Source organism: Talpa europaea (genome assembly GCF_964194135.1).
Source record: "Talpa europaea genome assembly, chromosome: 6".
NCBI classification, from domain to species: Eukaryota; Metazoa; Chordata; class Mammalia; order Eulipotyphla; family Talpidae; genus Talpa; species Talpa europaea.
In genome coordinates, this window is record NC_140072.1 from 77,269,721 (window position 1) to 77,288,617 (window position 18,897).

The 18,897-nt window shown below is 36.6% G+C and overlaps 1 protein-coding gene across 4 annotated transcripts in view; it reads left to right on the forward strand.

The window, feature by feature from the left end:
* Nucleotides 1-18,897, forward strand: part of LRCH1 (leucine rich repeats and calponin homology domain containing 1) — a gene marked incomplete at both ends in the record, with an annotated part of 189,815 nt that overhangs the window by 146,943 nt on the left and 23,975 nt on the right. For 2 of the 4 annotated variants that reach the window (XM_084235577.1, XM_084235576.1), the window contains 6 exons: nt 2,169-2,258; nt 2,360-2,396; nt 8,111-8,164; nt 9,234-9,306; nt 12,070-12,174; nt 18,223-18,332. In XM_084235577.1, the coding sequence (XP_084091703.1) occupies nt 2,169-2,258; nt 2,360-2,396; nt 8,111-8,164; nt 9,234-9,306; nt 12,070-12,174; nt 18,223-18,332 (469 nt within the window). The remainder of the gene's footprint in view (nt 1-2,168; nt 2,259-2,359; nt 2,397-8,110; nt 8,165-9,233; nt 9,307-12,069; nt 12,175-18,222; nt 18,333-18,897) is intronic. The other 2 variants (XM_084235579.1, XM_084235578.1) reach the window with 1 other exon arrangement.

Sequence of the window (18,897 nt, forward strand, 5' to 3'; positions counted from 1 at the left end):
CCTCTGCAGCGCCGGTTCGATCCCCGGCTGCTCCCCGGCCGCTGGGCGAGGGTCCCACATGGCGCGCAGACCTCTCCTGCCGCCCGCTGCTCCCTTCAGCAGTGTCCTTCGGTCCTTCTGCCTGCTCTGCTCCCCGCTCTGGCTCTGGTGAATCCTCTCACCCTCCCGCGCTTCTGACTGTACCCAGTGCTTGTATGTATAAACAAACAAATAAATAAATAAATCTTAAAAAAAAATTAAAAAAAAAAAGTTATCTAGATGGCATAAAGTTTGGTCAAAATTATATAGATTGTATAACACTTAGAAAAAAAAAGTACAAGGAAATATGTTAAGATGGATTTTTCTCTATAGGTATTTCTAAATTACTACTTTTCTTTATACTTGTATATATTTAGAGACCTTGTAGTAGGTGCTATTGTGTTTCTTCTATGATTGCTTTACTCAGTGGGTAGGATGTAAGAGAATAGTTTTAGATGTGAGTCTTTGGTATTTTTGAGATGGGAAAACAGCAGGTACAATAGATTTGAGGAAGAGGAGGACGTTGGGGTCGGTTTAGGATATGCTTAATAGAATCCAAGGTGGCAAGGGACAATGTCCATTCAGCTGCTGGATGTTTTATTCTGTGGCTTAGAGATTTAAATCTGAAAGTCATTTTCATGAGGTCCTGTGGTAACAGAAGTTGTATAAAAGAATGAGGATCCCGGGGGCAAGCATGTTAATGGAAAAAGAACTTGAGTCCAGGTCAGAAGTCTGAAGACATACTGTGATAAAGAGAAGGCCTCAATTAGGCTCAAACTTTATATTGTTTTAATATTTCCTCCTCTAACATTTCAAATCACCTTTCCAATAAACTGTTCTTGCAAATGCTATGTTGATTAACATATAAGATCCAAAGCAAAAAAGAAAAGCCTATGGCACTGGAACCCATAGTGAGACCCAATGACTGGAAGGGGTGTCTCCGGCTCTGGGTCTCAGTTTCATCATACTTCATGGGAAGTGGGTTGACTTGAGGATCTCCAGATTTCTCTCCAGCTTGGCATTGTCTGAGACAATGAGCTGTCAAGGATGTTGAGCAAATAGTGGGAATGTGTCAACTTGAGTAACCTTCCAAGTCAGTTGATTTGCATCGTTATGGATGCATAAATTTTACAAGTACGCTTTGTTCCAAGATTTTATATGGACTTTGCTTCCTCCTGATAAAATCCACTACTTTAGCTGCTTCAAAGCTTTTGTTGTTCATCCTGTAATAACCATTAAGTATAAGAATCCTCACTTTATACTAATGTGTCTCTGAGCCACTGACTATTAAGAGTCTCTTTTTTGCTTCTGATAGATTGAGTTTTTTTTTTTTTTTATTTGTAACTGCTTGGGTCTGAGTATCAATAATAAATAGTTAACAATTACATTTTGTTTTTCCTGTATCTCATTGATCTGGATTTTTTTGTTGTTGTTTTAGTTAAGCCCTTGATTATAGGATTAAATTCCATACAACCTTAACATCAAAAAGAAATCGAGTTGAATATTGCTATACTGATGTGTCTTTAATCTTGGTCTCTTCTCTGAAGGATTTTCGATTATTGGCTAAATAGCATTTTTCAATAAATTTGTATAATATGAACTCCTCTCTGCTTTTTGTAACTTTTATTAATATGACTTACAGAAATTCCTGGTTTCATACATTTTTAAAAAACTCAACTTTTAAAACTGCAGAAATTCAGAAACTGCCTATAATGAAATTTCAAATATAAATATGATTACCCAATTGCCTAAAATTATTCATTTTTTTAAGTGAGAGTATTAGTGTATATCAGAGAGATCTTTCTATTATTAAAGCAAAATGCTCATGGTAAATATTATACTATATAGTACCTGTAGCAACTTTACTTGCTTCTGTAAATTAATAAAGTTCTAGAATAAAATTTAGTGTATGCTACCTATGACTATTATGACTTTGTTAGAAATTATTATTATATTGCAAGTAAGCTGAACTTCAGTGCCAATAGCAGACAATTGTATTAACTTTGTCATTATCATGTAGTTTGAAATTTCTACCATAAGGCTTTCATTACTTAATCCTAATGATAATCATAGCTTTTTAATATATTACACAGCAAAATTTATTAAATATTTAATAAACTTACTAATATCTGTTTTTTCTTACTCTTCAGATTAAGGACAGATATTACAGAGAGAAGTATTGTAAACTTTTATCCTATGGAATCAGCAGAAACCTTAGAATTACAAGATCCTGCATTAAAGTATGTTTATTTTTATTACTGAATATATTTTCTCTTTTTACATTGAAATATTTATGATTTAAATTCCACCTTATATTTGTGTTTTTTCCTCATTCCTACAGTGGTCAGATACAGCTGGAGACATCTCCCATGTGTGAGGTAAGGCTGTTCTTGGATTAACCAGAGTTCCATTCAATATCCTGCCAAAGAACAGTGACCACCATATTTTGTAAAGACTTAACATTTACCAGTGAGCCATTGATCATTCAGATTTGTTCAAGATCTATTTTTATCTTCTTTGGCTTTCCTGCTTATCTATTATACTTTACTTCTAATCTTCCATTAGAGATGGAAGTTGGCTTTTCCATTACGTTTTCTAAATTCTTGAAGTCTAGTAGTCTTGCTGAGTTTGGTGCTGGCTATGGAGGTACATAGGGAATCTGCTGTGTGTCAGAAACTGGAGGTAGAACTGTTCGTTATAGATTTTAGAGACAGGAAAGCTACCTTTGATCTGATCAGGATAAAATAAACTGGAAAAGATTTCAAAAGGAACAAATGAAGCCTAGGAGGATTAAGAGACTAACAAAGAGGAATGGGTGAGGATATTTGGTAAATTAGATAGGGGTACAGTTTGAGTAGTTGTAGAGAAAGCACTTTTGACATAAAAATAGAGAAGGTCCCAAAGAAACAGTCATAGAGAGATGGGAGTGAGGGAGTGAAACATAGGTTGTAACTTATTTCATCCCTTCCTAGTGAATAGCCACAGGATAGCTAGCTTCATACAAATCAATTTTATACCCCTGGGGTGTCTGAACATGTAGTGTTCAGTAGTAAAGTGCTCTCACATACCTAGCTAGCTAAGTCTTTGTGTTTATTAAAGAGAAAAAAAATTGTAATATTAAAATGCATGTTCTCGTAAAGTAATGGTTTCATTGTTAAGCACAGTGACTGGGAATTATGTTGAGTTTCAGTCCTACTTCCAAGACTTGCTATCTTAGGGCTACTATGGGCAGTCTTTCTAAACTGCACCTTCATTATCTGTTAATTGTGTTCAGTGTCACAACCCGGGGCACCTAAATGTTAGCTATTATGTTCTCTACTACTCTGTTATGTTTTTGGCATGGCCCTTCACCAGAATCACTGCACCGCCTCTTTTCTGGGTGGTGGCATGGTTGAGCTAACCGAGAATAGAATCTTTGGAAACGTTTATTTGATGACTGCCCTGGGACCATTTCAGCAAGCCCTCTGTTTGAGACACACTACTTTTTGTTCTGTGAAGATGCACTTTTTTTCCCCAGCTTTTTATTGGGAAATAATTTTTAATTTATAAAAGGTTGAAAAGATTTTGCCAGATTCTATGGAGGTTATAAATATTACAACCTTTTACCCAGATTTACCTGTTGTTAAAATTTACCACATTTGCTGCAGCATTTGCTCTCTTTCTTTCTCTACATGCATAGTTCTTTTTCTGACAGTTTGAGAGTAAATTTCATACACCATAACCTTTGCCCTGAACATTTTAGAGTATGTTTTCTATGAATAAGCATTTTATATTACATAACCATGTTTCAGTTACCATAAATAGGCATTGAAAAAATATTTTCATCTAATCTATCACCCATATTCCAAGTATTTAGGTCGGCCTTTTGATGTCTTTCAAAGCATCCCCTCCCTGCCTCCAGTGTAGGGTGCTATAGTTTTCAGGTATCTGTAGTTTTCTTTATTGTGAAACATTTAGATAACCTTTCTTTGACTTTTATGACCCTGATATTTTGAAGAGTATTGCCCACTCTTTTTTTTTAAAATAGGATGCTCCTTATTTTGTGACACAAAATCTTCTGTTTCTTTTTTTTTTAAGATTTATTTATTTATGCATACAAGAACTGGGATACAGGCCAGAAGTGAGGGGGGTTTGTGGTTGAAAGGATTCACCAGAGACAGAATGGGGAACAGAACAGACAGATCAACTGAAATACACTGCTGAGGGGAGCAGCGAGCAACTCAGGAGAGGTCTGCTACACCATGTGGGTAGCTCCCTGGCAGGGAATCGAACTTGTGCTGCAGAGGCTGCAGATTGCTTCATAGGCTGCATCTTAATGCCTTGCACCACCAGGGAGGCCCTTCTCCTATTTCTTAATGGTTAGATTGAGGTTCTGCATTTTGTTTGGGATACTGCACAGGTGATGTTATATCCTCTTGGGCTATCACTTTTGGGGCACACTGTCCACATAGGCCTTATGAGTGATAATTCAATCACCCAATCCAGGTATAACCTAATTTCTCTACTGTATAATTACTGTTCTATTTGTTACCTTGCAACAAATAAGCAGCTAGTGAAGAGGTACTTCCAGACTATGTTAGTACCCACTGCAGATCCAGTTTTACTCTAGTCAAATGGATACCTATCTGTGAGTATGAATGACTTCAGAACCAGGAAGACACAAGGCCTCCAAAAAAAAGATATCTCTATCCATCTCTGATTTGCAATGATTTGTATTAGTATTATTGTTTTTCTTTTTTGATTGAATAAGGAGTCATATTGGTGTAAGGGATTCCTAGTCCTTGTCTTGCTTCTTTAGGGCAATTCTCTGTCCATCTTGACAGGCACATCTCCATTATTTTAAAAAGAGATGGAGGAATTGCTGTGATGGAAAAAAGGTAGTCGCTAGAAGAATGGAAAAAAAAAAATAAAGTAGTGGATTAACAAGGCCAGTGCAAATGATTACACAAAATTTATATGTGATCTTCATTTATAATTTCCCTATTTTTATATTCTCTTCTGTCTCACTCAGAAAAAAATTAGTACCTTTAAAGTAGCTTGAGTCAATTAATTAGTATTTTTAAGTATTTGTGCTGCACTCACCCTGTTTTTTTTAACTTTGTTTTTAAATTTTTTTTTATTTTGTATATTTTTACATCATTTTTCATTTTTGCACAATGTATGCATTTTCATCTTGGTTATAGTCCCCATACAATTCCCACCACCCTTGTTTTGATCCTACTCCCTTCCCCCTCACTGCGTAGTATGTCTCTGGTTTATAGTTGCTTGTTGATTTTGATTTTTACTTTACTATGTGAAGAATGTAAAGTTACTCTCAAGAAAGAAGACTTAGATATTAAAAAAAAAAAAAAAACCTAGAGAAGAATATGAGATGGTCCCTAATCTTGGGTGTTTTTTAGGTGTCCTGGGAGGCTGGGGAAGAGAAAGAGGATTTAAAGAGAGGGAATTAACCCCAAATCTTTGGATATCAGTTTGAATTTGGATCCGTGTCTGGAAGTTGCGCTGAACAGGCAGCTTGGCCGTGGAGGAACCAGTGCTGTGTGAGCACCGGGAGAAGCACTGAGGCCGTGGCGCCCGGGTACAGGAGCCCAAGATAATGAGGTGCTTTGTAATGGCTAGCACATTATTATCTGGCTTCACCCATAGTTTAGATGACTCTGTCAAGTTTTGGAGCAATTGGCATCCATTCAGGAAGAATTACAAATTACTTTCTTATTTAAAAATACCAAATGGGGGACAATAGGAAAAATTAGAGGGAACAAATTGCTTATAGAGAGAATGAAACCTGCAATTACATGTTGGCATTTTTAAAAGGCCATTTAACAGGATTATGAAATTAAGAATATTTTATTCTAAGAAGTATTTTTTCCCTAAGATTTCTCCAAGTCAAGAGCACTCCTAACATTAAGAATAGAAAAAAGGGAATTAATGTTTCTGTGTCCTTTGGGTAAATACCTAGGAGTGGAATTGCTGGATTATATGGAAGCTCTATCTTCAGTAGGTTGAGGAATATCCACACAGCTTTCCATAATGGTTGGACCAGTTTGCACTCCCACCAGCAGTGCAGGAGAGTTCCTTTTTCTCCACATCCTTGCCAACATTTGTTGTTGCTAGTTTTTTAATTATGTGCCATTCTCACTGGTCAAAGGACACAGAAACATTAATTCCAAAGAGCACCTGCACCCCTATGTTTATAGCAGCACTATTTACAATAGCTCAGCTTTGGAAACAACCCAAATGCCCAAAAATAGATGACTGGATCAAGAAGATGTGGTACATATGCACAATGGAATATTATTCAGCCTTCAAAAAAGATAAACACATGCAATTTGCAGCAGCATGGATGGAGCTGGAAGGGATCATGCTCAGTGAAATAAGCCAGAAAGAAAAAGAAAAATACAGGATGGTCTCACTCATAGCAGGAATCTAGAAAACCTAAATAAGGGACCAGAAAAAAGAATAACTATAAGAAAGAAAAAATCCAAATCAACAAACAACTATGAACCAAAGACACACTATAGGGGGGCGGGGAAAGAAGGATTGGGGTCAAAATAAGGGGGTTGCAATTGTATGGGAATATAAAAATAAAATTTAAAAAAAAATAGAAAAAAGGGGCCTCCCCTGGTGACCAGCAGTTGAGCGCTGGGCTGCAAAGCTGCCCGCAGCCTCTGCAGCGCCAGTCTGATACCCCGCCACCAGCGAGGGTCCCACATGGTGCGCAGACCTCCTGCCGCGCTCGCTGCTCCCCTCAGCAGTGGTGAATTCTCTCACCCTCCCACGCTTCTGACTGTACCCAGTGCTTGTATAAATAAATAAATAAATAAATCTTTAAAAAAAAATATAGAAAAAGGGCCTCCCTGGTGGCACAGGGGTTAAAGACAGCACTATCAAGCTATCACCAGCCACTGAAGCACAAGTTCGATCCCCGGCCAGGGAGATGACTCACATGGTGCTGCAGACCTCTCCTGACTTGCCTGCTGCTCCCCTCAGTGTATTTCAGTAGATCTGCCTGCTCTGCTCCCCACTCTCTCTGATGAATCATCTCACCCCCTACACCTCTGGCTTACACCCCAGTTCTTCTAGGCATAAATAAATAAATCTTTAAAAAAAATAGAAGCAGACATCTTAGTTATTCTAATTTGATAGCACATATAACTTATATCAGCTATCACCACATTATTCATCAGAATGAATGAATGGGTTCTTGATTACCATAAAATGAAGGCAAAAATGGATAAAATAAGCTCGAGTTTCCCTGTTGAAGATCCCTTGTCTCTAAGCCACTTTTGTGCTGGTTTTCTAGGATTCTGCTCTGAGCACAGGCCTTCCTCTTCTCCTGAAGCACCTGGTCCCACTCATGGACGCAGGCACCTCACACATAATAATGATGTCAAATCACACTCCAGCACATTCTCCCCTCACCCACTGTTCAGATTGCATGTCCCTGCCCCATAACTTTCTTGTTCTCTACATGCTAAAGTGAATTTATCACCTTCCTCTTGAACTGCTTCCACATGCTTGGTGGCCTTCAGTGGTCTTCACCCACCCGTCCACTCCTGCTGTGGAACCAGGATGTCATGGTCACTTACACGTTCTGCACATCTTACTGTAGAAAATTTCTTAATTCTTTTTTCTTAAACTATTGTAGGATTGACAGCATAAGAATTTCCCAGTTAATCCATGTATGTGATCCATGTATGCGTATTTATTAAAGGTCCCAGTGAGATTCTGTGTAGTCAGGAACCATTGCCTTCATTCATTTCTAAGAAACACATAGCTAAAGTGAGTATAGGAGCCTGCAGGTAACTTGGTAATCTTGTGGGGCTAGCCGATGTTACAGGCACCTCACTCTGGGAAATCTCTTTTCTTCCTTTTTTTTGTAATACTTTATATTTTTCTATAAATACAACTGCATGTTTTTAAAAAATGTAAGTTTGACCTAGTTAAGTACTAAAAACAGTAATTAATTAATTCAGTATATATTTGTTGTTTGCCTTTGTGCAAAGGGTATGAGGAAAGTAATAAAGACTCAACTCTTGTTTCGATATTAGTCTAATCGAAACATACCATACATTTTTTTTTCTTCCTTAAGGTGCAAAATGACTTAACCTTACAGAGTAATGGGAGCCAATATTCTCCAAGTGAGGTAAGTTTCCTGAAGATTAATGGAAGCTGAGGTATTTCGTGAAGTCTGAACTGGAATATTTTTTATTTAATTTTTTTTTATAGAGGCATGTTATTTATTTATTTGTTTGTTTGTTTGTCTGTTTGTTTATCCATGCACTGGGTACAGTCAGAAGCGCGGGAGGGTGAGAGAATTCACCAGAGCCAGAGCGGGGTGCAGAGCAGGCAGAAGGACCGAAGTACACTGCTGAGGGGAGCAGCGGGCGGCAGGAGAGGTCTGCGCGCCATGTGGGACCCTCCTCTGGTGGCCGGGGAGCAGGCGGGGATCGAACCGGCACCGCAGAGATCGCGGGCAGCTTCGCAACCCAGCACTCAACTGCTGCGCCACTGGGGAGGCCCCATGAACTGGAATATTTTTTATGTACTCTTAAGACATCAGTGATTAATGAGTTAATCACTGGGGGTGTCTCTCTCATTAGCTTCCATTGCCTTACCTGGCCCTATTCATAATTTAAGATTGAATTTAAGCTAAAATTAAGTTATAATTTAATAAACAAAGATATAAAGGTATATGTTGAAAACCAGATATGGGGACATCTTTGTAGACAGTAGATGAAATAGCTCTAATAGTCATTATTGTGGTATGACTTTCCTATAACAAGCCATCTGTGTTTAGTGCTACCTGTGTTCCTGTCTCATCATGTTATGAGATTCTTCATGATGTGTCCTCTGAAGTGGATGTGTGTGTACTTATGTGTGTGCTCAGGCACGTGCATGGCACACCCTATGCTGGGGCAGAGAATGACTGCCAGGTTCACATTGTTATAACATATCTTTATAATGAGTGAGTAAAAACGCAATGGATCCTCTCAAAACAATATTCTGTTGATTATTCCCCATAAACACTTGCATTATGAAGATGAAGGTGCAGCTGTTATTTATTTATTTATTCATTTACTCATTTATTTATTTGTTTGTTTGTTTGTTTATTTATTTTTGGCCATCACACAGCAACAAATACAGTATGCTCAAAGAAGCATGCATAGATCTGCTTTGGTTTTTTAAAATTTCCTCTCCTTCTGATACCACAGATTAGAGAGAATTCTCCTGCAGTCTCTCCTACCACAAATACCACTGCTCCATTTGGCCTGAAGCCTCGATCAGGTAAATTCAAATCTCAGCCTGTTCTTAAAACTTGTAACAATGCAGCATTTCTGTTTACTGTTTAAAACATGTATATTTTTAGTGCGAGCAGTTTCATCTACTGTTTGAGTTTGAGTCATGACATCAGAACTTTGCCACAGCTTGAAGAGGCTGCATTTTGAAACTTTATTTTCAGTGAATCGCTTGTTAAGTCCATGTTATCAGAAATAGGCATCTTATCACTTTTGAAACAGAACAAGGGAAAAAGGTGGTAGGGCATGCAAGAGGGGATCAGCTATTTTGAGTTTCTTTCCCAAGGAAGATAAAACAGCTACCCCCTTGCCACAGGGGTTCCCAGTACCCTGTGAGTTAAAGAGCAGCCTCTAGGAGGCTTTGGGGGAGCATGCTAGGGAGGTGACACCTTTCTGAGACAGCCAGTCTTCAGTTGCTTTCTGAGCCTAGGAGGGTCTGTGTATTTACTCATCTAATGTGATCATTTCAAGACTCATAAGTGTGGTCAGAAACATCTCTCTTTTAAAGAACCTTTCTGCTTATTTCTTTTATTTATTTTTAGTATTGTCACAGTAGTAACTTACAACGATGTATAAAATAACTTGATTTAAAAAAATTGTTATGTATGGAAGCAGACCCTCTTCAGCAAAAGCTAATACAGAACACAGATGTTTTTGGGGTTTTCACTAAATCATTCTGGTAGCTGTAGAAGTTATACATATGTATATTTTGAAAAAGGGTGCCTATAATAAAAAACAAACATGACTATTTTATAAATGGAAGTTTTCTTTTCATTTTTGGAGCAAGTTGACTGATGGTTAACACGGGGCCACGTGTAATGATGTCCTGGTATTTTTAAAGTGTTATAAGACAAAGCCATTTGAGTACATGCATGGGCAAGGCAAGAGTTAGTAGGTGTCTTATGGAAAGTGAAATTGTTCATGTAATAAAATTTAAATAACTGGACTCATCACTCATGGAACCGAGACATATGCAACAAGACCTGGGCTGGGCTTCCAACTCCATAGGCTCAGGTGTGTGCTGAGAAAAATGGAGGACACTGGTCACATCTCAGTGCCTTTAGCGATAACTCTTCGGCCCAAAGAGTTACCTCTACACACTGAGAATCTCATATTGGACTACAGAGTTTCTCTTAATCCTTTCCAGCAGTTTTACAAAATTTAAAATTTTCCAAAGAACAATATTCTTATCAATGTGCCTCTTTGCCATTTTAGTTGTAAAATTGTTTGACTTTTTCATTTCTTTGTGAACCAAACTTGAGTTATCAGCATGATACTTGCACTGTGAAACTGTTTCAAATTCTTTGTAGTGGTGAAAAATAAAAGGGAATATTTATTTTGAATAGCAGAAAGCAAAGACAATTTCCACTCCAAGCTCCCAACCTTTCTATAATGCTGACTAACCAATGTGGGAATTGTTATAGTTGTTGAAAGCTTTGTGGGGTTTGGTTGCTGTAAATAATGCTGGTTTATCTTCAGCAACCTCAAGTGACATTTGGAACTTCAAAAAACTAGCATTATGTGTTGAGAATTTTAATTTAGTAACTTTTAAATACTGAAGTATATATTTTTCACATGTTCTAGAAAATAATATCTAGTAGTTTTAATTGAAGTTCCTGCGATTTTAAAAAGATAGAAAAAAATTTTTCATTGAGTACCTTTAGAACATTTTAAAGTCACTTCATTTTTATTTTTAAAGTTAATTGTATGGATTTATGTGATGTCTGTGATAGAAGTTAAATCAGACTATTCAAGTCAACAGGTTTTGGAATAAGAAGTCTAGATTCTTAAAGTAGGCTGATAGTTTTTTTCAAAGGAAACATTTTTCCTTTCTTTGTTTTCCTCCAAAGAAAGACAACTGTATATATGGAAATGTACTTTCCTAGAACCATGTTGGTTTATTTTACTGGCCCTGCCTTGTGACTGAATAAAAAATTATGTGGCTGTTTCCTAAATATAAAATTATTATATGGACATTTAGTACATAAAAGAGAGATGTTATTGTTTCATAAATGACAAATTCAGAAGTATTTGAAATTGAATGACATCTCTTGGTTAGTTGAGTTTGTTTTTTAAAAGACTCTATCTACGAGTGTCCCAAATTGTTTTTATATTGACCAATATTGAAGGCAGGATTGAGAGTTGTGTGTGTCAAGAATTGAACAGAGTTGACTAGATTCAGTTGTCAATAAAAGTTGCCAGTAGACTTGACAAATATCAAAGAGAAATTTTACATTGTCTTGGGGGAAAAATTCATGAATGGTAAAAACTGATTCTATTATCTTATTTTTAAATAATATATTTAAAAATATTGAACTTTGTCTATATAGCCAAAACTTTTTGTGTGAATCATATTTGCTAAGATTGTTAGTTATTTACAAGTCTCTGAAAAGGGTTTCTGGTAGGTCTTCTGCTTTTTATCAACATAATCTATGGGTACTCTTTCTTTCTGCTGATGTGATTCATTAGTAATATAATCTGTGGGCTTGCAGAACCATTAAGATTAACTGTGTTAACTGCATGCAAAATGTGTGATTGATAAGTACTAACACTCAGTTTTTATGATTCTTTTTATTTCATGCGCCATCATTCATTCTTCTCCTATATTGTACATTTGAAATTAAATCCCATAATATGAAATTCGCTTCATTTCCATACAATCCTTATGCCATTTGTGAAATGCTGCTGCCCCTTTGGTTTTTCCTGGTCCTTGTGCAACTATACGCGGACTGGCTCTCTCGCTCTCCTGCAGACCCAGCCCTCACTCTTCCTCCTATCTCCTTCAACAAACTTACACAGGCACAAACATGGGACAACTCTAGCTACAGTGTTCCATCTGAAGGAGACAGTGACAATGGTAGGTGGTTTTATACCTATTCTTCAACGTGCTTATTAAGCCAGTGACTATACCGAACATTTTCTTCTGTGTGGCCAAAGATAGGATATTCACCTGCATGCCTGATCTAAGAAATAACAAGTAAATCTGGAAAGTGAAGTCAGAAAAGTGCATGTGGATTGTTTCCTAGAAGTTTGTCAAACTACACATAATTATCTTGATTTTATTGAATTTTGGGAGGACTTTGCAATGATTTCTTCTCTGCCGTTTCTGCCTGAGTTTTTGGTTTATTTGCTTGTTTGCAAAAATTTGGAGTTTGCACATTTAGATTATCTCTGCTTCCTCCTGTGTCTGAACTAAATGCTTTTATAATTTGATCTTTTATTATCTATGCATATCATGAGATTTTTTAAGGTAATTAAGACACAGTGTCTAATCCATCAGTGATACTGAAAATGATGTTAACTTTGAGAAATTTCTAAAAGTAAAGAGAAATAACTGCCTTCTTTATCAGCAAAGTATTTGCACAATTTGGCTTTTGTTACCTTTTAACTTTTTAGGTACACAGGTATATAAGTATACAGTGTTCAAGAATAGCAAATGACCTGAGAATAAAATATTCAAATAAAAAATGGAAGACACCTAGCTTCATATAATGTATGTAGCACATTTTATATATATATATATATAAAATTTGCTTTGATTACGGTCCAAAATTCAACCAAAAATGCTTTTCCAGTTTCCTTATGTAGAAGGATATAAACTAAAGAAGCTGTGCTATCTGTATTCACATGAATATATTTTGGAAGGTTAAAATTTTATTATTTTATAGATTTTTAAATATTTTAGCTGAAAATAAGTATGATTAAACAACTGAAAGAAAAATTCCTCTTTATGTCATTTATTTTAAATTCTGGAAGTTGAAGAGGACTGAATGGAAACTTTCTTGATGAATAATTCCTTTACCTAAAAATCAGAAGAAGAGGGTGAGGCATTCTTGTTTTCAGAAAACATCGCTATTTTTGGGTCTGATGTTGTTTAAAGGAAATAAAGGCTAGAATGAAAGATTTATGTGTGATTTGGTATTTCCTTAGGAGTGATATCTGAAACCAAAGGCCTTTCCCCCCTTTTTTAAGCTGGGAAAGATTTAGGTATCTTGCATGGCAGTAGAATTTCTATCCCTGTAGATGAACCAGTTAAAGCCAAGGTGAGGTAGCACCTGGGTCATACTGTTGGAGGTGCAGTGGGGACTCACCCAAGGGCTCCTAACTGCCTACATGTATTCATACTACAGATGCTTACTGAGGACTCTATGCAAGCTTAATGCCAAGTCACCCTCTTTTTATTAGAATCCTCAGATTTCCACAGAAAATAATCATTGTGAAAATTTTTCTAAAAATAAATAACTTTGCAGTATGCTTGGTATTTTTTACATGAGTGAATTCCAGTGCTCTCCCACAACAATAGTAGAAGGATTGTTTTCAATGTTCATGTGGTTTAGTCAGTCACATCAGATGGTCATTATATATCTGCAGCGCAATTTGTCTCTTTATATGCCCTGTGCAGAAATCTTTTTTAGATATCTGTGTAGGTTCTCAAATCTTTTCCATGATACTCTTCATTATCATTTTGCTAAACTATACTTTGTCATTTGAATACATTTTTAAACTAAATAAGCTACACTGTCTGTATTCACACAAGTACACAAGCTAATGTTACAAGAGATAAACAGTGTTCGTTTTGTTAGTCTTACTGATTCCTCAAAGTAAGAGAGCCTATTCTGCTCTGCAGCCTCTCTGGGCATTTCAGTGCTGATTACTACATTGTTTTTATTTGCTTATATTTTCTCCATTTTCTGATACCTGCACCTATTTGAACCCTTGTAAATTATGTCATCTTACTACCAACTGGACCTAGCATATTAAACTTGCTTTCATTTATAATATTTAATTACTGTTTTTTTGTAAAGTTGGCATTTTTATGCCCTTTTCATTATCTAGCTTTGTATTAAAATTCTATTTTATCTAAATTATTTCCATTATTTTGTTCCAGATATATCTCATTTTAAATAACTCATTCTTCAAAGAAATTTAAAAAAACCCAGGGCCTCCCTGGTGGTGCAGGAGTTAAAGACAGCACTGTCAAGCTACTGCCAGCCATGACAGCACTAGTTTGATCCTGTCTGGCCAGGGTGCTAACCCACATGACACAGCAGACCTCTCCTTTCTCACCTACTGCTCCCCTTAGCAAGTATATTTCAGTAGATCCACCTGTTCTGCTCCCCACTCTCTCTGGTGAATCCTCTCACCCTCCCCTGCACCTCTGGCTTATACCCCAGTTCTTGTATATATAAATAAATAAATCTTTAAAAGAGAGGTTTTAAAAAACCCTGCAAAATGGCTGCAAGCTTCTTAGAAGTTTGAATTCCTATAATCCGTCAAATTCTACCTCTTAAGAGGAATGGAGGAAGCAGTGGAAGTGTGTCCATATGTCTTTAGGCCTGTTCATCCTTAGGACTGGATGGACAGTGGTTCAGTTTGTTCTCAACTTACAGACTTGAGCACTCCTTGGCCTGTGTGCTGTCTTACTGCTCTGTGTCTTTCATGCCTTTCTTCCTGCATTCTGAAGCGAAAGTCATTCATACCTTCTTTGGAATTATTTTTCTTTTCTCATTAGCAAGATGTTTTTGGTACCTAATTTATATTTATTGAAAATTTATCCTTGAATTAACACTGGAGAATGAATGAACAGACATGTCAACCTTGGGCCAGTTTATAGTCATCTTCTTGATTTTTTTAATAGTCATTTTGCACTTGCATGTATACTTTTACCCATTACAAATAAAATGAGGCACCTCAGACTGAAAGGGGTATTTCAGTGGTATTTTAAATCTGGGCATTTAAAAAACTATTTGTGCCTATGCTCATATTCATAGATACTAATTTATTTGGTGTACTATGGGTCTATGTACTGATATTTTTTTTAATTGCTCTTTATGTGATGATGTGAATTTCAAGTAAGTTCACTTGAAACTAAATTGCCCAAGACCATAGAGAGGAGATTTGAGCATCTTGAGCACAGAAAATATATCTAATGCATTTTGAGACTTCAGAAGGCAGTAAGTAAATGTGCTGGTCAGATTTCTAATTCTCTTTAAGCTTGAATCAAAAACATATGATTTTTTTTTTCAAAGTCACTATAATGCTGCCCTCGAATTTGTGTAACTTACAAATCACACTCAGTCCAAGTTCTTAACTTTCAAGAAGAAATTGAAAGCTAAATTTTAAAACCTCATGTGTCCACAGAAAAGATATCACTTCTCATTGAGTTAAATTTAGGGAATAAAATTTAATATTTATAGGCTGAAACTTTCTGTATGAAGAGTGCATTTGTGTAATTAAGTAAGTAGCATTTCAGGCAATTTTTAGATCAGCAGACTTACTTTGCTTAACTAAAAGATACTCTTACAACAATTAGAGAAATGCACACATCTTTAAATATCATTTAGTACCCACTATGTACAAGACATGATGCTCATTACCATGGGTACAAGTGAAAATCACTGCTCTCATGGGACTTTTATTTTATTTTGTTTTATTTTGACTTTTATTTTAGAGTCAGACCTAGAACTGAACTTTAGAACATTTTTCAAGATAGGAAAAATTCAGATCATCGGGGTAAGATAATCTCCACAAAGATACTGTCAAATTAGACTGATCTTTGAATGAAGGAATTTTTGAAACATTGGTTTCATATATTCAATCAGCAAACTACTTTGTGGGTAAAGAATATAAATTATAATAGAAACAGACATATACTTTAGAATCATAATGAGGAAAAGGTCTATAATGTAAGACAGAAAGTGGTAAGTGCCCTGGATAAAGAATTTGTACATTCATAGGAGATAGACAATCCTCGATCAGGGAGAAGGATGAGGAGGAGGATAGTAGAGGAGTTAGAGATGTTAGAAAAAGCTTTGGAATCCGACCTGTGCCTGTAATGATCAGTTTGATATTCTGCATAAGCATCTTCATAAGTCCCTGCAGGGTCTCTGCTTAGACATTTGCTAAATAGATTACAAATATGAGCAGAGTCTTTTCCGTTGTTTTAATGTTATTTTTTTTTGAAACATACTAATTAAACAGTAAAGCAGGACTTATTTCTTCCTGCATCTTGTATAGCCTGACTCTGTCTTTCCCATGTCTTCAACAAGTATATATGTGTTCCTGTGTGTGCACACACACCTCTGTCTCTCTTTTTCTTTTCTTACTATATTTAAATCAGAATGGCATTTAATTTAAAAAACATGTACTAATAGTGCTGCACTTTTAATAATGTCATGTAGCCTCAGGTTAAATTTTTATTCTACTGAAATAGGGAGTTAAAATTGAAACTGAGTTGATGATTTAGTGACATGAAACTAAGGAAAACCAGAATAATTCTTCAATAGATCAATTTCCTGAAGCTCTGGCCCAGAGTGTTCACTGCATTTATTAAACATGACGTGAAAGAAAACGTAAAAAAAAAAAAAAAAAAAAACAAGCTTAGCTAATGTAATGAGAATTATCATAATGTCCCATGCAAATTATTCTGCCATGACAAATGCATGTACTCCGCAGATACATTACTAGCCTAAAGTTGTTGTTTTTAAATTCTCATATATTCCACAATAATTAATATATTTAGAAAACTAGTAATATTACAGTAATAACTTCTAATTTTACACACAGTTGAAGTATTCAACTCAGTTCAAATGTGTTTTTACACTTTTTAATTACTTTACATTCATAGAGAAAATACTAAAACATGAATTTTGTGTTTTAAGATGCATAGCGCCACAAAAGAATTAAAACCCAGACACCACTGCATATCTTGTTTTCTCACATAGGGCTCTAACAAGGCGTAGATACTTGAATTGTGTGCTGTTTAACAAAAGCCCATGGTTAATTTAACTTCCTGATAGGTTCATATTCAGAATAAAATCTGCCAATAAAAACATATTGAAAATATTAAACATGCAGTATTAGATAAGATTGCCCCCAGAAAAAAAAAGCAAAGGAAAATAAAACCTCCAAAGAAAACATTACCTTTGTTTCAGTGGTGTTGGGGCGCCCCCTTGCCAGCTAGTGTGTGTATTATTCAACTGTCCACATTCCTTGACTTTTTTGGTAAATTTGGTAGACTTCTTTTCTTTGGGATGTGGGTTATTTCTTGAGTTTACGTTTAAAATTTTTAACACAGGGCCTCCCTGGTAGGGCAAGGGATTAAGACATAACCTATGAAGCAATCCGCAGCCACTGCAGCACAAGTTCTATCCCCAGCCAGGGAGCAACCCACATGGCGCAGCAGACCTCTCCTGACTCACCCACTGCTCCCCTCAGCAGTGTATTTGCCTGTTCTGTTCCCTATTCTGTCTCTGGTGGATCCTCCCACTCCCCCCAGGCCTCTGGCCTGTACCCCAGTTCTTGTATGCATAAATAAATAAATCTTTAAAAAAATAAAATTTTAATACAATTTTACATTTTGCTACATTTAACTAGGTAGTTTTTTTTTGTTAGGCTAGAACTGATGTAGAGGCAAGTTTAGTGTGTTTCCAAGCTTCCTATTTTGTCAAACTTTTCTTCATTTCCCTTTGCTCTATGAACCTCTCATCTCTCCCTGCTGAGACTTCCTTTGCTGACCTTGCCTTAATTTTTGAAACAATTGGTCTCACTTCCTGTGGGGTTTGGTTTTGCTGGACCTTGGTGACAGCCCTTTGGTGACATGCCATGGTTGGCTTTTTTATTGCCTGTGACTTCAGTGGGTGGCTTGAGGCAGGCCCCGATCCCAGGCTATATCCCCTCTGAGGGTGTTGTGTACATTAGATTATCCTGTTTCTCCTTTAACTGTATAAATCAAGTGTTTATTAAAATGTGCAAATTTTCTGATTTTCCAATAGTGCATAAAAGTGCTGATTCAAATATCCTAGAACTGATTCAGAAAGAAGTGTTTATTTTAAATATAAGTGGTTCTCTGTGCCAACATGTGCCAGGTACTCTATAAAGGCCTTTTTTCCCTTTTCTGTTATAGTGTTTCTAAGACCTCAGAGAAATTTGGAATCTATAGACCCTCAGTTTACAATTCGGAGAAAAATGGAACAGCTGAGAGAAGAAAAAGAATTGGTGGAACAACTCCGTGAGGTACCCAGGAAATATGTTACTGAGTAATAATTTTCAGAGTGGAAGCAGCAATTTATATTTTTTTGTGATATTTCTTTTTCTTAATTTTTAAAATTTTTTTGGATTTATTTTATTTATACAAGAGCTGGGGTACAGGCCAGAATTGCGGGAGGGTGAGAGGATTCACCAGAGACCGAGCGGGGAGCAGAACAGGCAGAAGGACCGAAGTACACTGCTGAGGGGAGCAGCGGGCGAGACAGGAGAGGTCTGCTCGCCATGTGGAATTCTCCCTGGCTGGCCAGGAATCAACCGGCGCTGCAGAGGCTGCGGACAGCTTCAGAGCACTGCGCTCAACCCGCTGTGCCACGGGGGAGGCCCCAGCAATTTATATTTTTTAAGCAGACTTTTAAGCACAGCACATACAACTAGTTTCAGTTCATTGACATTAGTTATTATAGACAACACATCACAAATTGCTAACAGATTGTTTATGTTCAAACAGAAATACCATAGCTGTGAACTAAAAGAGAGCACAAAAAAACTTGGAGGAGATAGATCATATGTTTTATCTTCTTCACTAGCAAAT